The 18133-nt window shown below is 47.8% G+C and overlaps 1 protein-coding gene across 1 annotated transcript in view; it reads left to right on the top strand.

Moving 5' to 3' along the window:
- Positions 1 to 15136, top strand: part of XYLT1 (xylosyltransferase 1) — a 306853-nt gene extending 291717 nt beyond the window's left edge. The window contains exons 11-12 of the mRNA XM_082645213.1: positions 787 to 1120; positions 6871 to 15136. Coding sequence (XP_082501339.1) covers positions 787 to 1120; positions 6871 to 7193 — 657 coding nt within the window. The 3' untranslated portion in view covers positions 7194 to 15136. The remainder of the gene's footprint in view (positions 1 to 786; positions 1121 to 6870) is intronic.
- Positions 15137 to 18133: the final 2997 nt, after the last annotated feature.

The raw sequence follows: 18133 nt of genomic DNA, 5'->3' as shown, positions 1-18133 counted from the left end.
GATGGAGCATTGATTGTGTACCAAGCACAGTGCTGGGCACCAGGAATCAGCAGGGGACCAGCCACAGGGATTTGAGCAGTGAGAGGACATTTCACAAGGTCTTTCTGGTTACTGGGTGGAGAATAAATTGCAGGCAGCAAAAGAGGAAGGATGGAAGCCAAGAGCAGATTCCTGGGGGGTCAAAGCCATACACACCCCCCGCTGGCTGGCAGGAAGGATGCAATATTGTACAACCATCTCCCACCCCTAGAGTCCAGCTCAGAATGCTTTAGGGAAGCCAAAGCTGCCTCTTCCTTGGAAAGCTATCTGAACTCCTGCAAGTAATAGGTGATACTAAGGGACCCTCATGTTTCCTAGCTTATAATAGGGCAGCTCCAAATCCTGAGCTCCACTCTTGTTCAGAATGATTGTACTAATAAGAGGCACATTATCTGGAAAGCCAGTGACCAAAGTGGAAATCAGCTGCACCCGTTGAGTGGCAGGGTGTATGTTTCCATGGAATGGCCTGCAAGCAGGTTCATTCATTACATGTACACACCACACAGTAGGCACAGGAGGCCCAAAGGCTTAGTGAAATGGACCACAGGCCTCGTACTCCTTCAGACTAGGTCCAAATCCCAGGTCTTCTGCTTACTGCCTGTCCAACATTAAGTTACTGAGCAAGTAACTTAATTGGAGCCTCAGTTTCCTCATCTGTTATATGGGTATATGAAGCCCAATAAGCAGTATCCTAGGCCTTCCTTCCTAAGAGGCCCAGTGATTTCAGAACTCGCTCTCCTGTTTCAGGTCGGCACTGACTGGGATGCCAAGGAGCGGCTCTTTCGCAACTTTGGGGGTCTCCTGGGGCCCATGGACGAGCCGGTAGGCATGCAGAAATGGGGGAAGGGCCCCAACGTGACTGTGACTGTCGTCTGGGTGGATCCCGTCAACATCATCGCAGCCACCTACGACATCCTGATTGAGTCCACTGCCGAATTCACCCACTACAAGCCCCCTTTGAACTTGCCCCTGAGGCCTGGGGTCTGGACAGTGAAAATTCTCCACCACTGGGTGCCAGTCGCAGAAACCAAATTCCTCGTCGCGCCTCTGACCTTCTCAAACAGGCAGCCCATCAAACCGGGTGAGTACTTCCAATATTTCTGTGGGGTAAATATTCCATTGCCAGAGGCCTCCTGGGTCCTTCACCTGGGCGGGCAGTGTTGCTCAGACATGGGGCATGTGGGCCACCTTCGAGAACAGTGCTCTCTGTTCTCAGGATTTTTTCCTGCTCATTTGTCATACAGAACCTTCTAATTTTCTGCCTGTCTCTGCACACTGAGGTGACGTTATCTGTCTCTGTATTAGACACCTATTTATTAGATGCTCTCTCCCTGGACTTCTAGAAGGTCCTGATCATATTTAAGACAGGTGGGAAATAAACGCAAGCTGATATTGAGTTTCAGCAAATCTTGTTCAATGTTTTAAAAAAAATAACTAAAATAGGAATTTCTGTTCATCAAAAGCATGATATACTAGGTGAGGAGACATATCACATACTAAAGGAAAATATTTGCACACACAAAAAAGTACTCATATTTGGAATATACAAAAAGTACTCAAATTCAGAAATCCCCTAAGTCAGAGCAAACTACAAGCCACAGGCCAAATCCAGCCCACTCTCTGTTTTTGTAAATAAAATTTTATTGAAATGCAGTCACACTCATTTACATATTGACTGTGGTTGCTTTGGGGCCACAACGCCAGCATTGAGTAACTGCCCACAGAGCCAAAAGTATTTGCTATCTGGCCCTTTAGAGAAAGGGCCAGTCCCTGATATAAAAGAAATAAAAAAGAGAGAGCATATACACACACATATAAAAAGATACTCAGCCTCATGAATAATGAGAGAAATGCAAATTAAAAGCAAAAAGAGATTCCACTTCACATCTGCCATGTTAGGACATGTTTGAAGATGAGACAACATCATTTGATGGTCAAGATGGAGAATAATAACTGTCCATGTAAGTGCTAGTGAGAGAGCCATGTAATAAAATGAGTTCGCATTTGCTGATGAAGTTGAACATATACACATACCCTACCGCACAGAAATTCCACCCGAGGTAGAGGCCACAGAGACTTGTGCAGAAATACAGCAAGTTGTTCATAATAGCACCAAACCAGAACCAATCCAAACATCTGACATTCAATGGACCAACAATGTGGTCTGTTCCAACAGTGGAGGTCTACGCAGCAGGGAACACAGCATAGGACCCTCCGCGTGCTGATCTGGATAAGCCTCTAGAGCATAATGTTAGGGTGGGGATATCAAAATTACCATGCATATATTTAAAGTTCAAAAACAGGCCAAGCCAACAATATAGTATTTCAGGATTCATGTTTCAGTAGAAAGCTGTAAAGAAATGAAGGAAATTATTAACAGGAAATTCAGGATGGTGGTTCCCACTGGGCATGGGGTCAGGGAGAGGGGTGTCAGACTCCTAGCATGCCTGCCTTTTTTCTTTTTTTTCCAGAAGGGTTTCTTTTATTTTTCTATTCCCCACCCCCTTTCTTTTATCACAGGTAATGTCTTCCTCCCTGCTCAATCCCATCCCCAGGAGTGGCCACTGCCAACAGTTTGGTGTACAGTCCTTCTAGATGTTTCTCAGTGCTTTTAAAGCATTGACATAAACACAAAATAAATCACAAAGACATTGTCATTTTTTTAAGAATAGAATGATACACTTTGTAGTGAAACTTGCTTTTTTCACTTTCCGAGTCAATATATGTAAAGCTGTCAGCTGCCTAGTATTCCTTTGGGTTAAGGACCCACAATCTATCTGTCCCTACCCCACCCCCACCTGGGTAGACACATAGCTTCTTCTGTTGTTGTTGTTACAGATACCACTGCAAAGAAGATTCTTGAACCTAAGATAGTATGTGCCCATGAAGATGCATCCATAACATAGATTCCTAGAAAAAGGATTTCCGGGTCTCTTGGTGTTTGAAATTGTTCGCCTCCATTTAACAGATCACAAACCCAGAAGCCAGAAACGCGTTACAGCCTCTGTTGGCTAAAAGGAGCTTTGGGCTGGGTGTTATTTAGCCAGTGACACAAGGAGAGGGGGACATAGATATGGGGAGGGGCACCTGGAGTCCTAAGAAGGGAGTGTTGATGTGAATTCTGTGAATTTCTGCTAAGTTTTTCTGCTAAGTTACTGTGCTGAACAAGCAGAAAGATTTGGACCTCATGTTTTCAGGTAATGGAAGTTTGCTTCTCCTCTCCCCCATGAAACAGGCAAAAGACAGCTCCTCCAGAACTAGCGGGGCCAGAGCCCACCCAATTAGGGTCCTCAAGTGTCCCACTGATGAGGCTCACATCCTTAGCATCTCTAAGGGATCCCAAAGCCAGTCGTGGAGGAGAGGGATGGAAGTGGCCGTCTCCTCTTTGCTTCCCATACAGCTAATCGGACAGAAAACGAGTGACCCTGAATCCATCCCTACCTCAGTAAAATAGCCCGGGGCCATTCATGGGGTCCTGATTTTTCCGATCTTTTCTCCTGGAATTTCTGAGGACAGCGAGGCTCTCCCCACGCATGCCCAGGATGAGCCAAGGGTCATTTGACCCTACTGGGAGCAACCCCCCTGTCATCAGTAATTGTATCTGTTAATGATATTCTGGTGACAAGGAACACGAAGGTGGGAGCAATGCAATTTGTAAAATGATTCATCAAGAGTAATTTGCTATTGATGCATCCCTGGTAATCTCAAGAAATCTGATGAGGTGGAATTGAGGGAAATTTAATTATAGAGGCGAGCATTGTGGGCTGATTCTATAATAGCATTTCCCACATTAACCTCATTTTTCATAAGGGTTTTCTGCACCAACCACAGTATTTGGTTTCCAGCATTCAAATATTTGTTAGCTCCTCTTTTCACTTTGAATGTCCTGCCTTTTCTCAGTTTGGGTGTCTCCCCAGTCCCCAGCTTCTCATCTCTGCAGTCCCTGCAGAGATGAAGGCGTTGAGAGGCTCTAGTAGGGAAGTCAGGACCTGCTCCAAAGAGAACAGGCTCTGTCCTCCTGAAAAAATAGAGGAAAAGAAAACAGGTTTTTTTTCCTGAAAACCCTTTGGTGGGCATCAGGGAGAGGTGGGCCAGACTTCTTAAGGAACTCGAGAAAGAGAAGCTCTGCTAAGTATAGCAAGACAGGACATGTGCTCCAGGCGTGCTTCTCGGCTTTCTCCCACCGGTTCCCCTCCAGACCAGAGTCCAGCCCCCCAGCTTCCTGGGGCATTGGGAACTGAAGGAATGACTTTCTCGTACATGCAAGTCAAAGCATATTTTTAATTCAACTAGCTTTCTCATTGCTTTTTGTTTTTTAAATAAATTTATCTTATTTATTTATTTTTGGCTGCATTGGGTCTTCGTTGCTGCACATGGCCTTTCTCTTTGTTGTGGTTGGCGGGCTTCTCATTGCAGTGGCTTCTCTTGTTGTGGAGCACGGGCTCCAGGCTCGCGGGCTTTAGTAGTTGTGGCTCACAGGCTCTAGAGCGCAGGCTCAGTAGTTGTGGCTCACGGGCTTTAGTTGCTCCGTGGCATGTGGGATCTCCCCGGACCAGGGCTCGAACCCGTGTCCCCTGCATTGGCAGGTGGATTCTTAACCACTGCACCACCAGGGAAGCCCTCCCATTGCTTTTTGAAGGGCAGGCATATATACACGGTCTTTCTTCCTCACTCAAGACCACACATATTAGAAAGTAATGTGCTGATTATCCAGGCTCTCCTGGTTGTCTCCGAGGGTGACAGCCACCATCAAGCAAAGAGGAAGCATTGTCATCTGAATGCTGCATTGTCTTATAAGGAGGTTTCTTCTAATCCTAGTGATCTTGGCTATAGCAAAACCTGATTTGGTAAAACATGACCTACCAGAATCATTAGCCAGTCTTTTCAAAAAAATATATTCTTGTGTTTGGCAATGAAATAAGCCATGAGTGGGAACGTCCTCAAACTAGAAACATCTAGCTTTTTTCCTTCAGCCCAAATGTCTAGACTTTCTGCTTCCCCATCTTTAAGCCCTGGGAAACAGTCACTGTCTCTCTTGTTCATATGTTACTTTACTGTTTACAAAGCACATGAACTTCTACCTGAGCCTCGTGCCAGCCCTGTGAGTCTAATTGCTGGAAGGGTGAGTATCCCCATTTTGCAGATGGGGAAACCAAGTCTGCAAAAGACTAGCTCCCAGATGGAAAAATAAAATAAAAAACAAAAGCATTGTTTTAGCTTCCTGCTGATGTATGAGCCTCTTGGTAGGGTATCATAATGACAAGAATGGGCTTTGGAGTCAGCCAGCCCTGGATTTAACTCCAGGTCTGTCTCTAAACTATAGCTGCTTCCGTTTCCTCATCTGTAAAATAGGGATGATAAAATGTGTGCGTGATAAAATGTGTGTGCGTGTGTGTGTGTGCATTGTGTACTAATAATGCCAATAATAATAATCCTAGCTAAACTTTCCTGAGTACTTAGAATATGCCAGGCACCATTTTAAGCACCTCACATGAGTCAGCACATTTAATCATCACAAACAAAGCTACGAGGAAGGTACTAGTTCTCCACCCGTTTTATTGATGAAGAAGAAGTCACACACCTGGTATGTGGGACGTGGGGATTCAAACCCAGACAGCCTGACTGCTGTCCCCGAGCTCTGGCATGAGACCCTGGTGCTCAGCAAGGCAGAGCCGTTTGGGGAGCCAGCTGGACCTCCCACCCAACCCCACTCTGGTCCCAGCTTCGTGGTTTCCAGGACTCCTTGCTGTGGGCCATTCATGCCCCACATCTTGGACCGAAGCAGAGATCCATGTCTTATACAGAGTTCATGGTGGGCATTCAGCAGCCAAGAGCGGGGCTGCTCCCCAGGCTTTGAGGTCCACAGACCCGGGTTCAAACCCTGGCTCCGACTCTCATCACCTGTATGATTTGGGGAAAGATGCTTAATGAGGCTTTGCATCCTCTGTTCCCAATGCCTGGAATTCCCTTCTCCAGGATCTGCATGTGGCTTCTTCCTTCCCGTGAATCAGCACTCAGCTCAGAGGTCATCTCCTCAGAGAGGTCTCCCCTGCCATCCCAACTAAAATAAACACCCTTGTCACTCTCTAACCCAGGAATCAACAAGCTTTTATTGTAAAGGGCTAGATAGCAAATTTTTCAGCTTTGTGGGCCATATACAATCTCTGTCTCAGCTACTCAGCTGTGCTGTGGTAACAGCCATAAACAATATGTATCCAAATGGGCCTAGCCGTGTTCCAATGAAACTTTATTTACAACAACAGGTGGTGGGCCGGATTTGGCCCAAGGGCCGTAGTTTATCAAGCCCCTGCTCCGACTCAACACACCCCATTTATTCCCTTCATGACACTTGCCACTTTCTGGAACGACCTGATTTATTTACTTGTTTCTTTCTTTCTTGTCATCACTCTTCCTCCCCTGGATTGCAGTCTCCTTCATTGTCTGGTTTGCTCCACCACAGAATAGAGCCTGGCACTTAATAAATCTGTATCAAATAAATAAATGAATGAATGCCTTGCAGATGTAGATGTTCTGTAAATATGTGTTGAATAAATTATTGTCTGGACTATAGAAAGGGCTCCACAAATACATGCTGAATGAATAAATGAATGGACCATGCCCTGCACAGAGTGGGCTCATACCTGTTGAAGGAATGTCCTCGTAGGCTCAGTTTCTTTGTCTGTTCAATGGGAGTGCTAAAAGAACTTCCTCGTGAGATTGTCCCGTGAACTGAATGGTGCTACGTGGTGCCCAGCACAGTGCCAAGCACACAGTAGTAGGTGACCGGTCCATGGCTCTTCTAATGATGTAATTGTCCCCTTTGGCTTTCAGAGGAGGCATTGAGGCTGCACAACGGGCCCCTCCGCAACGCCTACATGGAGCAGAGCTTCCAGAGCCTGAACCCCGTCCTCAGCCTGCCCATCAACCCCGCCCAGGTGGAGCAGGCTCGGAGGAACGCCGCGTCCGCCGGCGCCGCACTGGAGCGCTGGCTGGACTCGCTGGTGGGCGGGATGTGGACCGCCATGGACATCTGTGCCACAGGCCCCACCGTCTGCCCAGTCATGCAGTCCTGCAGCCAGACGGCCTGGAGCTCCTTCAGCCCTGACCCCAAGTCAGAGCTGGGCGCGGTCAAACCCGACGGCCGGCTCAGGTAGCACTGGGCACGTGGGGGCCCCAGTGGATCTCAAAGGGGAAGCAGCCAGAGGGCCAGTGGGCGCCGGACCCTGGCCTCCCACCCCCGGGGGGTGCCTTTTGGGAGCGGGGCTCTCCTGGCCATCGAATGACGGAGAGGGAAGGTTTGGAGGCCGAAGCAGGTTCTGCCAGCCACCTGCACCCAGCAGGCCGGCTCCCGGGGGTGGGGATGGCTCAGTCCCAGCACCGTGGTGGTCTTACCTCTTCTGGTTGATCCTCGAGTGCTACAGGTTCCTTGTCTTCCCCCTCAGTGACCTGACCCCCCCACACGCCACCCAGACAAATGATTCCAAAACTTTTATTTTGAGCAGCAGAGCTTTGTTTACTAAGTCGTAGGCGGAGGGAGGTCCAGGGTGAGGATGAAATCCAGGCTGCTCTGGTTGAAGCTGCGAGTGTGAGATTCTTTCTCAAAGCTCAGCCCACCCGGCAGTCCCTTGCCAAGGGCGTCTCCTAAGGTACCTCTTCAGAACGCAAGGGCTCTGCAAAACCTAGTTTGAAAAGCACTGCCCAGAGGGTGGGTTTGATCTCCAGCCCCGCCCTTCAGCTCCTCTGGGCCAGGAAACCCTTGTGCCAGCCCTGAAGTGACAGGACGTTAAAGTCACGCTCTCTCGTGGGCCCGTCCCCAGGGAGGTAGCGGGCTTGGCAGGGCCTCCCACCAGCCCTTCTCAGGTTCAGCCGTCCTCCCTAGTAACTAGATGAGCCGGAGAGCCTTCTGATGTGCCATGGCCAAGGACCACCCAAAGTGCGACTGCCAGACATCCTGGGCTCCAGGCCACCCTCCCTGGAGGCAGAAATTGGGCGGAGCTCATGAGCGTGAGGGTCAAGCCCCCAGCCGTGCATGGGCGAGGAGACCAAGACCATGACCCCTCTGGGCCTTGACAGAGGGAACTTTGGGGACCATGGCCATGAAACTCGTAGAGATCCTTGGGAGCAAACCTCCCGAGCTGGTCAGCACAGCAATACCTGTCCCGTGCCTGAGCCCTTTGTTCTGAGGTCAGGCGTTTGGAACATTTGTGAATCGCACACTCGGTGCTGCTGGGAGCGACCAAACCGCGTGGAACAGACTTTTCACGGCCAGGAAAAAGCATTTTAGATTTGGTTTTCAAATTCATGCCCTTTCTTATCCAAGGTGCCAACAGGCCCATCTGACATGCAGTGTAAAAGTGGGAAGCTTGAGGATCTGGTTGTTTGAAACCTAAAGAACAGTGTTATTCAAATTGCTTGAGTTACTAGGAACCCAAAGGGTTTCCTTGCCATGTGTACATCGGAGGGCTGCCCTGCTCATCCGGAGACCCCTCCCCGGAGGCCCCCTCCTCCTCTGATCCCACCCTCCCGCCAAGGACAGGGTTCTCTTGGAAAAGTCCTTCCCACAGAGAGCTGGTCCTTGGCGGATTCCCCTCCAGCGTGGGTTTGAAGGTACCGCCGTTTGCTCCCAGTGACCTGTCAGCTGTCGCCCCCTACTCACACCCCCAGCCCAGCAATGCAGAATGTCCTATGGGCCATGGAGGATATAGAGAAGGGACACTTTAGATATTTATTATTTATATGTTTTAGTCAATGACTAATTAGTAGGTGCTGTTTTTGCAGCTTGTCAATTACGTTATCTTACTAACTGAAGCTGCCTTTATTCACAAAAGGCCCCCTCCCCCCGCCCTTCCACTCCCTCCCCCTCTCATCCCCCAGCCCCTCATGTCTGTCTCTTTCTGTCTCTCTGCTGCTTTATCTATCTATCTATCTATCTATCATCTCTGTCTCTGTCTGCCCTGCGTTTTCCGCGTCCTCAGTGGGAAGCAGGGGACTTGGACACCATGAGGAGGATGCCTCAACCAGCATCATCCAATGGCCGGAAGTGGGGTGCCCTTGGGAACAGTGCTGCCCCGCTCTTCCTCCTGCAGGGTGTTAGCGTGACTCAGCCCTCCGGCTCTGGGGGTGTTGGAATTCCTGAGACATCCCTGCCACCCGCCCCCGGCACAGGGACGCGGCAAGCCAGCCACTTGCGGAGGGAGGCTGTGCCGGCTGCAGAGCCTGGGGCGTCCCCGCTTCCTGCATCGCTGCCCTCCCGCGGCCAGTCTAACCATGGGCCTCCGTGTGAGGGAAAGCAGGCTCCCTCCACGCCCTGGAGGAAAAGAGATCTATTTTAGGAAGATGGTAGGGGGTCAGACCTGGCCAGGAGAGCCCAGGAGCTGTTTCCAGGGACCTCGGCGTGGCTTTTCTCAGAAAGCCCCCATGAGCTCCACATGGGTTTGCAAGTTCTGTGGGAGCCAAGAGGCCCGTGTCACATCCGCTTTCTGCTCCCAGCCTCTGCCTCTGGCCAGGGCCTCCCTGAGCCTGTGGAAGCTGCCCGGGGAGCCGCCCTTTCACCCTCCTCACCAGTAGGGCCCTGTGTGTCATTTGTGATGGTTTGGGGGGCTCTGCCCTGGCATGTCCCTGTGCACCCATGAGCCTGCAGACTTCTCGACGGGGCCCCACCTGCACCCTGACATTGCTGACTCCTGTTCCATCTGGGAACACGTGGAGAAATGGCAGAGCTGGCTTCCTCTGGGGACGGCCCCCACCCCCCCGGCCCAGACCCCATTCCCTACTCACTGCCAGGAGACTGGGAAGCTGAGGGGCCTCATGGGATGTTCCTCAGCAACTTCTGTTTTTGAACCAGAGAATCACTTTGAAGATGTTACATTTGGCTTTAAGGAAAAAAGGGAGAATTTCAAACAAAGCCCAGGATGATTTGAGCAAAGGTGATGTTTTCCCAGGGGAAATAGTTTAAGTCATTCTTATAATCTACCTGAGGATGATTTATTAGTTAGAGGCCATTGGTCAGGCAACCTTGAGCTGTGGCTGCCTGACAGTTTCAAAACCTGAGAATGTGGTCTCTGGAAATCCTATTAAAGAAGCAGAGTGACGGTGGGCTGAGTCACTGACCAGGTCCTCGGACTTCAGGAGGGCTTAGAGGTGGGACATGGGCTTGGGGGAGAAGGACTCATTGAATAAGCTGCAAGACTCTATCCAATTTCCCATTCACCCCTGTGACATTCAGGTGGAAACCATGCTCAGGAGGCAGGCAGCCTTCCTGAGTCCCACTTCCCTGGCCATGTGCAAGGCGGTCTGTCTCCAAGGAGAGCATGAGCAGTTCCTAGGACCCCCATGTTCTCAGAAGTGCACATGCTCCTCCCTTTGGAGAAAGGCCATTCTGATCTCATCAGGAGTCATTCCGACTTCATTTGCCATTGTTAGTTTAACTTTCAAAATGCCAGTGGAGTTGACAAGGAATGAGCACGCCCCCCACCAAAAGGGCAGATTACAGCTGCTCTGGGCACATGCCGGGACTGGGGGGGAACATGCTTCCTTCCGGTTCTCCAGTTTGCAGGTGCTAGGAGGACGCTGGCTGGAACCTTGATCTCTTTGCCGAGGGGGTGCAGAGGGAAGGAGGGCGGTAGCTGCTGGGTGGGGGCCGAGCAAAGATCCCTTTCGTAGCCAAGTTCGCTGGGGACTCAGGACACTCTCCTCCAGCAGCACCCAAGGGGGCTGTGCTAGAAACAGCTGTTGGCAAATACCCGCCAGATCGAAGCCACACCCCCTGGCAGGGGTTACAAGTGGCTATAGGGTCCAGTACACTAGCATAGATGAGTGATGCAGTTGGCGTAAGACATTAGGGAGTGGTGGGTACTGTAGTCTGCAGCATGCACATGACACAGACAAAAAACTACAGCTGCAGCTCAGCTCCAGCCTGAGTTGCATGTGAGGATACGGGCACAGTGCAGCAGAATCATCTAATTTGGTAAGGGAAGCCAGAAATCCACATTTTTATAGGAAATATGGTTTTGAAATGTTGGCATTTTTTTCTTTCCAGAGTGTAGGCAAAGAGAAACCTCACAGTTCAGCCTGTGCACTGCCGGCAGCCTCTGCTCTCTGGAGACGTGGTTTGAAAGGAAGCTAGGCTTGTCCCGGTGGGGGAGGAAAAAGGCACCACTAGGAAGGGGCAAAACGCTAACAGCTTATGTCGAGCTCCGAAGGGAATGGGGACCTCTTACTAGTCATTCCCGTCCCAAAGAAATGGTCCCTCAGAGGAGAAGTGTCTCATAACTGGCGTGTTCAGCTCTCCTGGTCTCAAGACAGTTTGTACTGAAGGGAAGATGGCACGGAATTTGCAGACCCCAAGAGCTGCCCCTTAGACGTATGGAGGTCCACATTGGCCTGGTCCCCACCTTCCGGAATTCCATCCTACCAGGCAGAGAGGTCCAGGATGTGTTTCAGGAGGAGGGGTTGGCGTGTCTAACAGCCCGGCTCTCTCCAGATCCCAGGTTTTGGCAGCCATCTTGCCACATGTCCGGAAACATCTTCAGAAGCCGCGCTCACGGGAGGTCCTCTGTGTTTCTGCCTCACTTACCTTACTATGCCCATGGGTCAACCACAGGCGCTACCTCATGTGTCTGCTGAGAAGTTTACGGGGGGGAGGGGCGCGGGGGGGTGGATAAAGGTGTCCAAACTCTGCTGGAGCTAAATGCATAATCTATGCAAATTCTGTCTTTCTCTTTCTTTCTCTCTCGCTCTCTCAGAAGTATTACTTTTTTTTTACCTGGCAAACAAGATACTGTACAGACCCCTCTTGAGACTGAGGAGGGCTTTCACGTGCCCCCCGTGTCTGCCCCTCACGTTGTCATGGGTTCTGGCCTTGCCAAGCCCCAGGCAGCGAGAAAGCAGCCCTCTCTCCCCCTCCCCTTGGCCGAGGGGCACTCCAGCCGCCTCTGCCTACACACCCCGCAGGAAAGCAGGTTCTGCACCTCGCCACCTCCGTTCCCAGCTCCAGCCTCTCCACCCCTCGTTTGCCTCCCTATCCTTCCCTTCCCCCACCCCCAAAAGCCGTAGGTTTCTCCTTTTTGAAATGAGGCCTTAAAATTATGTTGGGAAAGCTAACCACCCTCCCCCTCCCATTTCCACCAACACCCGAGAAGAAAGAGCATCTTGAAGCTCTTAGGGCAACCTCCTAAGCCAGGGGCTGCCAAGCTGTAGCTTGCAGATGTGATAGAAATGGCTTCTCTGTGTCGTCTTGAAGAAAAATATTCTTCTGTTTTTCCTATGGGTAAAATGAAGGCTTGGGTGCTCATCTAAACCTCAGCCAGCTCCCGAAGCACTCTCCTAGAGCATATCGCCACTGCGATGGGCCGCCGACGTGGGCTTTCCAGCCCTCCCCCCGCCCCAAAAAACTTGGTGACTTTAGGTACTTCATTCACGGGTAAATCAGGAGAGTTTCTCAATTTATCTCTCCATCCTTCCTGCCTGGAAAGTGATAGCATTAAATAGTCCCAGCGGATGGGTCACGTTCTCAAAGGGATCACACTCTCCCTACTTTCAGAATCCCACCCATTTCCCTGCCATAGCTCCAGGGCTGATGGAGGCCAAAGACAACCCCAGGGTTTTCATAGGAAATTCACTGGAATTGAGCGCAATCGTCTTTGTCGTCCTTTGTCTTTTTTTTATATATATATATTATTATGTTGTCAAAGACGTTTGGGTATTTTTTTTTAGAGGCCTCACAATAAGTTATTACCGTCCCCCTCATTGTTTTTCAAAGACATGTGGTGATATAGTTTTTAAAAAATAACTATTTTGTTATAGATCATAATACGCATAAAACTGTACAGAAATATTTTGTAATGTATTGATTTTTAAAAAAAGAGACTGTAAATAAAGTTTTAAAAAAAGAGAATTCGAAAGGCACACACTGAAAGATGTAGATATTTTGCTATTTATTTAAAGGAGTATTTTAAGAGATACTGAACTATCTGAAATTGACCAGTAATCAAATTTCCAATCATCCGAATGCTTTTCCTCGCAGTAGAATGTGATTCTCAGAAACAATTGCACTACCCGCCCATTTTTGCACCTTTTCTGTCTTTTCATTTAGCAGAAAAACAACAACGAAATTGTGCCTTAGCTGTATTTTTTTGTCTAGGGGAGTTTGTTTCTGTCTGACAAAGCAAAATTTTTTGCAGAAAACAGTGGATGTATTGAATACTGTATCATACCAAAAACACTGCAGGTGTATATAGACGCTTTCTGTCATACTGTGTTTTCAGATGCAGAATTTTAAAATTAAAAAAAAATACTGTCTTTATGCAACAGTGGGTGTATGTATTTTCAGTGATAAACTGCATCTTCATGCAATTCTGTATTCGCCCCCCTCCTCTGCACGGTCCTCGTGCTGAGACCATCTCTCAAAACCTGATGTGTGCACACACTCCCTAATCAAGCCCGCTGTCATCTCCCAACCAGATTATTGCAACACCCTCCTGTAAATGATACCCCTGGTTAAGGTAGAAGTGTTTGGTTTTAAATCCCTTTGTTAAATAGAGGATAGTGAGGAGGACTGCCATCTAAAGTGGCAAGCGTTTTCTATACCCAACTGGCCGGTTGTGTAGCAACCTGTTTTCCTTTTCTCTTCACTACACAGCTAGACTGCATTTCCCAGACTTCCTTGCTCTCAGGTGTGGTCATGTGACCAACTCCTGGCCAATGGCATGTGAGTGGAATGGATGTAAGACACTTCTTAGACCTGGCCTGTAAAACTCCCCAGAGAGCTCTCTCTCTCTTTCTTTCTCTCTCTCTCTCTCTCTCTCTCTCTCCCCCCATTTACCAGCTCAAGTGTTTTAAATCATCTTGATTTGGGGCATTCATAAATTTGTCTATTCTACTGCTCTTCTTGGAAGCTTCACACAGCCCCTAACTTAAAAGAGGGCAGAGACACAATATGGGAGGAGCTGGGCCCCAGATGGTGACATAGAAGACCACCCCTATTTGACTATGATGTGAAAAGAAAGAAGCATGCATTATGTTATGCCACCAAGAATTTATCTATTACAGCAGCTAGCCTTACCTTAACTAATTCATCCAGATATGGAAACTCAGATAGTCCTCCGGCAAAGTCCAAGTTTCAGCCCCTTCATCCCATCGGTAAAGATACAGAGACTCAGATGGGTGAAGCTACCAAGATATGAGCATCATGGTCAGAAGTAGAACCAAGGTTTCCTATCCCACAGTGAGACTTTCACAACTCATTAGGAGGACTGGTTCTCCATCCTTTGGTTGGCCTCATTACGAAATTTATAGTGACTCCTGACGGCCATAACCAAGGATTGAGAGTGCCCAGGTGCTGGGTCACAGACATGCCTTTAAATCATCCTTCAGAATCCTAAAGGCAAAGATTGGCACCGAGACCCAGATGGGACTTTACAGCTGGAACAAAGTTGGTTAGAGAAGGTAAGTGACTCTATGTTTGGAAGGATGGTTGGACCCCAGGTATAGTGCCCAAACCTTTTTTCCAGTTGGATCTTATAGACAATCTCCCCCTCCTTTGCTCAAAGATAAGTCCTCCAAAAAAAAGGGGGTTTTCTTGCAAGGGAAGGATAAACTTCCAAAATCTCCATGGGAGGAAAGATCAAAGATCTTGTTCACCCAGTGTTCCCAGCACTTAGCACAGTAAGCCCAAGGTATGGGCACTCAGTGAGTATTTAGTGAATGAACAAGCGAATCAAGCCATATTTCTTAATTAACATATGGGCATGGGGTCATTTGTCCAAGATGCTATCTTTACATCCAACATTTGATTGATAATATTTGGCAAAACATGGGTTATTGTAAAGTAAATAGTGATTTTTTCCCCTTCAGTAAGGATGTTTCTGGGCCTTTTTTTATGAAAGAGTTGGTTGGAATTTCTTTCCTACTGATTTATTTGACATGTCACATGTCACCTTTTGTTCAGAGAATAGTAGTGGTTGGATTAAGTTCGTCAGATTAATGGTTTTAAAGGTTTTATTTTAAGGGAACCCATTTTCAAACAAAATTGTGCATTAAACCCCCATATTATATAAAAAAGACCTGGGGTCCAGTGGTTAGGATTCCATGCTTCCACTGCAGGAGCCACAATATCCATCCCTGGTCAGGGAACAAGGATCCCGCATGCCGTGTGGCGCAGCCAAAAAATAAGGGGGGGTGGGGAATTGGGGCTGGCAGAGGACAACAGTGGTTGCCAGAAGGAAGAAGGAAGTGGGGGGCGGGGGAAATAGGTGAAGGGGATTAAGAGATACAAACCTCCAGTTATATAATAAATAAGTCACGGGAATGTAATATACAGCACAAAGAATATGGTCAATAATACTGTGTTCAATTTTTATGGGGACAGATGGTTACTAGAATTAGCTTGGTGGTCATTTCATAATGTATGCAAATGTCAAATTATTATGTAGTACACCTGAAATTTACATGATATTGTACATCAACTAAATATTTCAATTTAAAATAATAGAATAAAACAAAATGAAAGAAATCGGGGGCTGGGAGGGCTGGTGCAGTTGAAGTGGGAGTAGAAATTGTCTTAGCAGTGTCTCCCTCTCTCCTCCTCAGCCAGTCCCTTTGGTGTCTCCAGGGGGTAGGTATGTAGACAACCATGCTTTAAAACTCTTACCTCTCATAGAAGTAGCTGGACCTTTGGTGGCGTTGGTTGGAAACCTGGCTGCCAGGGTGCTGCGAGTTGAGTTCTAGACTGGATCTCTGAGAATGAGACCAAACTAAGACTAATTCACCCCTTACCTGGTCTTGGAAAGTCAAAAGGGTGGAATTTTAGAATTGGTGCCCAAAGGAGGTATGGCTGGCCTGAGGTCAAGTGTTGGACACTCTTGATCCTGTGCCTCCATATTTAGTTGGTCTGATCTCCTTCTCTGCTGGGAAGCTGCATGCTGCCCCAACCTACATGGTTCAAGTTTCAACCAAGCACTCAATACAGAACATGTAAGGTGCCAGCTCCTTACAAGAAAATGTTCTCAAAATATGATTTTTTGATGTTCTTATCTACATTAGTCAGGGTTCTTTCACTTGGAAGTAACAGTAGCCCAACTCAAACAAGTTTAATCAGGAAGAGAATCTATTGACTCATGAAATTGCAGAAAAGAACAAAATTAAAATGCAAAGGACAAGAATGAGAGCCTCTCTAGGAGACTCAAGAATGGGAACTGGATCCTCAATACTCTTGGTCTCCTTTTCCTCCATTTCTGCTGCTCCCAGTTTGATTCCATTTTCCCCTACAGACAGCTGATGCCATGTGATAGAGAAAAAAGGCCCTAGAAGTCCCTCCTTCTTATCCTTTAAGCTGCACAACAGAAAAAAGATCTATGTCCTTTGTTCTCATTGCCAAAAGAAATGGCTCCAACAAGCAAGCTTGGGTCACATGCCCAGCCCTGGACCTATCACTGGGGCCAGGCAAACAAGGTACTATAATTGGCTGAGTCTGGATCATGTACCAACCCCTGTGGCCAGGTGATCGGGTAAGAAACTGTGATTGGCAGCCCCATCCCAATCACATGGTCAGAGTGGAAGAAGAACATCTCCCCAAGGATGTGCTGAACAGACAAAAACATCAGATGTCCATCCACTGGTCACAGCCAACTCCTGGCTCAGGTGGTTTCTCAGCTTGCCAGTCCGATTTGTTCCTGCTCCTCAAATGCCCAAATTGTCTCCACCCAGCTCCTAGCTACCTTCCTAAAGAGAAGGATTCTGGGCATGTCTTGAGCAAATCATTTTAAATAAACATCATATAGATGGTAGAGATTTCACCTTCACTTAATTAGTTGTATTTATGCTTATGAAACAACATAATGAATCTCTCCTTTCCTCCTTGTAGCCTGGGCACAGGACTCATTTAAAAGGCTCATGTTACTGCCCTTTGCTAATTATGGTAGATGGTTCTAACTTGCATCAAAAAACAGAGTCTGTGTACCAAAGACTCTGGTACAAAGTCTTTGTACCAGACAAAGAAGAACAACATCTTTTTCCATGTTTCTGTAGCATCGACCTCCTGGGCTCCCAGTCTCTCCTCTGCCCCTGCAGCAGGCACCCAAAACCCTCATGCTAGCAAATTCATCCATGACGAGGTGACAGAGCCTTGCTGAGTTGGTGTTAAGTTTCTAAAAGAGGAGATGAGGAGGAAAGTAATGGTTAACCCAGTTGAAAAGCTCTGATAGCAGATAAGCTGATGGGCACAGCAGCAGATTGGGTAGGACTCAAGACAAATATGGGGAATACTTTTCAAATCACATTATCAAGTCTGAACTCCTTACTACCAATTTTCCAGTGCCACTGACCAAAATAAGGACCCCTCCTCCAAATTTAGAGTCAGATAATCCTGTGTTCAAACACAGAGTTCATTATGGATTAGCTGAATCAAATTCCCTAACATCTCTGAGCCTCAGCTTACCTGTCTATTTGGTGATAATAGTTACTTACTCATAAAGCTGTTGGGAGAATTTTAGAAAGACAGTGCACGTAAAATACAAAAACTACTGTCTACACTTAGGAGGAGCTCAAAACAGGTCAGGTCCCCTTGCCTTCACAACCCAAATGTAAAGCTCCTTGAGGGCAGGGACAATGTCCATATTTTCAGCACACATTAAGGGGCTTGACACAAAATGGTGTGCCAGTGTTTGATGAATGAATAAATGAACAGGACTGCCACTACTTCCATAATTTCTTCAGGGACGTTTCATTTCGTCTGGTCAGAACAATTATTCTCTATTTGAGAATTGATGTCTTCTATTCATGACAAGGTGGCATCACCTTGACTTCTAAGATTCAAGTGACAGTTTCTCAAATGACCTGAATGAAGGGAAGCACAGCACTGCCCCCAGTCTCTTTGGAGATTCTCAGGGAGCCTCAAGTTCAGCTACAACCTGGCTCCCACTTCCACTAAATTGGTTCATTTTACAAATCATTCCTCTATTCTGCAGGTTCTTTTTTTCAGTTCTAGGTACTTCTGCTGTAAGCATCTTTGCCATAAACATCTTTGCTGCAAACATTTTTGCCTCGTAACTACTTGGCCATAAGGCAATCTTGCCGTAAAAGATAACTGGTTGACAGT

Source organism: Mesoplodon mirus, assembly GCF_964341445.2.
Source record: "Mesoplodon mirus genome assembly, chromosome: 15".
NCBI lineage: Eukaryota > Metazoa > Chordata > Mammalia > Artiodactyla > Ziphiidae > Mesoplodon > Mesoplodon mirus.
Note: the sequence above shows the minus strand (reverse complement) of the source record. Positions and strands in the feature narration are given on the sequence as shown.